Here is a 4,855-nt window from a genome sequence, read left to right as displayed (position 1 = left end):
ATATTTAGCAAGTCAGTAAATAAACATCTTCTTTTATGGGCAGGCAAACAAACGTCTAGGTCAACAAATGTTGGCATAATAAGATGTTCCTCCAGAAACGGCCCAAACAACAACGAGGAAAAGATGCAGGGGCCCCCCAAACAACATGCACCATGAGGGACTATAAAAGGGAGAGAGCCTTGGAGAGATGCCACACTCAGGCAGCTACCTCCCAGCACTCACCAGAAGCAGAGGTACCTCCACCATGTCTGGCTGCTGCTGTTCTAGGAAATGCCCCTCCCTGCCAGCCATCTCTCTCTGCTCTACTGAGGTGAGCTGCGGAGGGCCCATCTGCCTACCCAGCTCCTGCCGGAGCCAGACATGGCAGCTGGTGACTTGTGAGGACAGCTGTGGATCATCTGGCTGTGGCTCACAATGCTGTCAGCCTTCGTGTTCCGTGAGCAGTTGCTGCCAGCCGGTGTGCTGCGAGGCCACCGTTTGTGAGCCTTCTTGTTCTGTGAGCAGCTGTGCTCAACCTGTGTGCTGCGAGGCCACCGTTTGTGAGCCTTCTTGCTCCGCGGGCGGTTGCTGTCAGCCTGTGTGCTGCGAGGCCACCATCTGTGAGCCTTCCTGCTCCGTGAGCACCTGTGCTCAACCTGTGTGCTGTGAAGCCACCATGTGCCAGCCTTCCTGTTCCGTGAGCAGCTGCCAGCCTGTGTGTTGTGAGACGGCACCCTGCCAACCTGTCCTCTGCCTGCCTGCATCCTGCCAGCCAGTGATTTGTGAACCCAGCTGCTGCTCAGCTGTCTGTACTGTGCCTGCTTCCTGTCAACCAATGATCTGTGAGCCTGTAGTGTGTGAGCCTGCTTGCTGCCAGCCAGTGTGCCCGACACCTAGCTGCTGCCCATCTGTCTGCTCTGTGGCCAGTAGCTGCCAGCCAGTCTGCTGTGACTCCAGTCCCTGTGAGCCACCTTGCTCAGAGTCCACTGCTTGTCAGCCCGCTGCCTGTATGGCTCTGGTGTGTGAGCCTGTTTGTCTCCGTCCTGTCTGCTGTGTTCAGAGCCCTTGCGAGCCACCGTGTGTCTCTAGCAGCTGCCAAGACTCCTCATGTTGTGTCTCCAGTATTTGCCAGCCTGTCTGCCCTGAACCCAGTCCTTGCCTGCCATCGATGTGTGTGCCCAGCCCATGCCAGCCTTCCTGCTACATAGTCAAACGATGCCGTTCTGTCAGCTGTGAGCCTGTTTCCTGTCCATCCAACTCCTGCCAGCCTCTCTGCTGCCGTCCAGGGTCCTCTGCATCTGCTGTCTGCCAACCAGCTTGTCCCCCTCGAACCTTCTATATACCCAGTTCCTGTAGGCAGCCTTGCAGTCCAGCTTCCTGTCGTCCCATCTGCCGCCCCATCTGCTCTGGACCCATTACCTTCAGGCAGCCATATGTGACGTCCATCACTTACCGCCCTGCTTGCTACCGCTCCTGCTACTCCATCCTGCGCCGTCCCACCTGCCTGACTTCTTACTCCTACCGCCCTGTCTGTTCCCGCCAGCCTTGCACCGATTCTGACAACTCTAAGCGTGAGTGCATAAAGTCGACTTCCAGCCAACCCGACTGTGCTGACTCAACACCCTGCAAGACAGAGGTCTCCGATGAGACTCCCTGCCAGCCCTCTGAGGTCAAACCTGCCAGCCCAATCACCCGTGAGGCTGCAGCCCCCCAGTCTGCGGCTAGCAAGCCTGCTGAACGCTGAGGTAGACTCAGCTCATCAATTCCTGCAAAGCAATGGCCAAAAGCCTTGGAGAAACCGGGAAATCCCTGTACACAGTTCATTATGACTTAGCTAGAATCTTTTCTTGTCCACACTGCCACCCACCACCTGCTTATGCTTCAGAGAACTGATCAGAAGTGCCAGCCTCCTAGTGGTCCCAGTGAAGGCTTCCTGCACAGACAAGCGAATGGTCTTGTTTTCTGATGTCATGACACTGAGGAGAGTTGCTTTGCCACATCACTGGTGTCTTTCCTATACAAGATGCTTTCTGTCCTCATGCATTGTGCTCCTTGGGGGCATCTTCAGCAAGATATATTTAATCGTGCAATAAAAGTGGCTAAAATGAAGTGACACACTGTTCTTGCTCTTCTTTTGATGTGACAGTCTCATTGGAGTCATGCTTCATCTTGGAGAGAGGCTCTCCCCAGCCCTCCTTCTGTCCATCCTTCCTGCCTTTTATCCCTCCCTCTTTCCTTCTGTTCATCCATCCATGCCTCCATGCAGTCATCCCTCACCCATCCATCCATCCATCCATCCATCCATCCCACCATCCATCCCACCATCCCTCCCTTCTTCCATAAATATCTTTTTTTCTTTTCATTCACCCATGCCAGCATCCATCCATCCACCCATCTATCATCTGGTCATTCATCTCACCATCCATCTATTCCCTCCTTCCCTTCATTCATGATTCCTTTCATGTAAGTTTTCTCCCCTTTCTCTTTTTCTTCTTCTTTCCTCCCTCTTCCTTCCCTTCCCTCATTTCTCCTTCCCTTTCCTTCATCTCCCCAACCCCTTCTCTTCCTTTCCACTTCCCCCTTCCCTTTAAAGCTGTTATTGTTCTCTTTTCCTTCAACTATTTCTCTCTCCCATTCCTCCCTTCTTTCTTTCTTCCATTTCAAAGCATCTTGTTTACTAGCTTCTCCATTCTTTGCTTTCTTCCCTCCCTCCTTTCTTCTTATCCTCCCTTCCCACCCTCCCTTCCATTCTTTCCACGCCTTCCTTAATTCCCATCTCTCTCCTCTCCCTTCAAAGTGTCCATTGTTTTTCCCTTCCTTCTAGTCTTCCTTCCTTCTCTGTCTCTCCCTTTCTTTCCTCTCTTTCTTGCTTCCCCTTTTTGCCCCTTTTTTTCTCCCTTTTGTCTCTTCCTTTATCCCTTTCTTTATCTCTTTTTCCATCTCTCCTTTCTTCCTTCTTGTCTTTATTTCCTTCTATTCTTCCTCTCTCCTGCCCTATTCTTCCTCACTCCCTTCCATCTAGTGGCCATTATAGAATAGATAGCTGCTAGATAAGTGACAGGGATAGTGTTATTCTCTAGGAATTAAAGACAGAAGTCTCAGTCCCCAGCCTTTGGGTGATCACCCTATGATGTGGTGACACACAGCAACAAGACAGTTATTGTATACCTTTATGAAAAGCAGAGGGCTCATGTCCTTTGGTACAAGTAAGAATTAACCAGGTACAGAGAAGGAGGGGCTTTCTAGGAAGGAAAAGGACTTACAAAGGAATGAGGCTGGGAGCAAACTGTTCATTAGGTGGTACTTTGGCAGAGGTGTCCTCAGAGGGAAGGTGAGTCCCAAGAGTGGGTAGCAGGCAGTGATCTTTCCACAGAGGGCCTTGTGTGCTAGACAGAGGCTTGGGCTGGTGAAGGGTTTGTGTGAAGGCACCAGAGGCTGTAGCATGAATAATAAAATCCCAGAGACAGATATTAGGGTTCAAGCTTCAAAGTGAAGGTCAGAGAATCAAAGCAGCAGGCCACTAGCCCTCTGCCTCAGGCTGAAAGTGCTGTCTTGTCCTCAGCGTGGCTAGAGAATAGCTCTCTAAGACCGACTTTGCTTCTTCCTTATGTTCCTCACTAGAGCTGAGTTTAGAGGTGTAGGATCCCAAGTGCTGAGATCTCCTTTGTGTGAGCTGTTTTTCTTTTAAACTGATTCACTCTAATATAACCCTGGGTGGCCTTGAACTCACAGAGATCAATCTGCCTTTGTCTCCTGAGTCCTGGGATTAAAGGTGTGTGCCACCACTGCCCAACTTCTACAGCTAACCAGTGTGACTGGTGGAATTAAAGGTGCGTATCACCGTTGCCTGGCTCTATGTCTGTGGCTAACTTTGCATTTTGATCTCCAGTGACTTTGTTAAATCATACACAATGTATCACCTCAAAGGGCCTGTATGTAGAGCAGGGACATGAAGAAACATGGGTTTTGGAAAGTCTCTCTTGCCTCAGCATGGAGAATTGAATGAGAAGATGTGGCCCTGGATGCAGAGAAACTGGAAGAAACAGATGTCTCTGGGGGGTCAAAGAGGGATGAAAACAACAAATGCAGGAAGGAGGGCTGGGCAACCGGGTTTCTTGTAGGGGGATTTTATATTCTGACCCCCACGGTCACTTGTTACATACACATCACCTCCTACACCTTCAGGCACACAGTTCCTTCAAGGCAGCAACATCCTTTGCACACAGAATGTAGGGTGGTCTCCCATCCTCCAAGTGTATCTGGAACCATCATAGGCACAGGAAGAGGACAGACCAGGGCTTCTTACCATTGTCACTTTGCCATTTGTGATGGAAGCCATTTGCTGAGGAGTCTTGGATAACACTAAGTGTAATTCCTGGTCCCTTACTATCTAGCTGTTCCCAGACATCTCCAGGGAGTCATGGAATCATCTAATGAAGAATCAGTAGATTAGATGATGGCAGAGAGGGGGGACAGTCAATAGCGAAACTTATCTGCCCATGGATGATGGAATTACTGTTATAACCGTGCATTAGGATTTAATCTCTCTTCTTCCAAAGTCAGAAAAGCAGCTAGTGAGTGTTTCCAACCCCTGTGCTGGGCGTTAGATTTAGTGTTTCATGTATATCACCACTATTCTTCAAGGAGAGATTTCTCCCTGCCCTGTTTCTCCTCTATGTGTAAGATGAAACATCTGAAGGCCAAACTAGCCAAGTGTTGAAGAGACAAACAAAATATGGTTTGAGCAACATAACAAAGTATTATGCTGCAGTGAAAATAAAATAAATGCAAGAGAGTTACATGCAATAACACTGGTGATCACTAATAATGATGTTGGTTGATTTAAATAATCCCTAGAAGATCATAACTATTTCTA

At 49.4% G+C, this 4,855-nt stretch overlaps 1 protein-coding gene across 1 annotated transcript; it reads left to right on the top strand.

Moving 5' to 3' along the window:
• The first annotated feature begins 244 nt into the window (after positions 1 to 244).
• LOC101824505 (keratin-associated protein 16-1) lies at positions 245 to 2,061 on the top strand. The gene has a single exon (XM_005087359.3). The coding sequence runs from the start codon at positions 245 to 247 to the stop codon at positions 1,721 to 1,723; it is 1,479 nt and encodes a 492-aa protein (XP_005087416.1). The 3' UTR covers positions 1,724 to 2,061.
• The last annotated feature ends 2,794 nt before the right edge of the window (positions 2,062 to 4,855 follow it).

The sequence above is a fragment of the Mesocricetus auratus genome, unplaced genomic scaffold (assembly GCF_017639785.1).
Source record: "Mesocricetus auratus isolate SY011 unplaced genomic scaffold, BCM_Maur_2.0 Super-Scaffold_100007, whole genome shotgun sequence".
In the NCBI taxonomy this organism is placed as follows: Eukaryota; Metazoa; Chordata; class Mammalia; order Rodentia; family Cricetidae; genus Mesocricetus; species Mesocricetus auratus.
The sequence above is the reverse complement of the archived record's forward strand: the minus strand, read 5'-3'. Positions and strand labels throughout refer to the sequence as shown.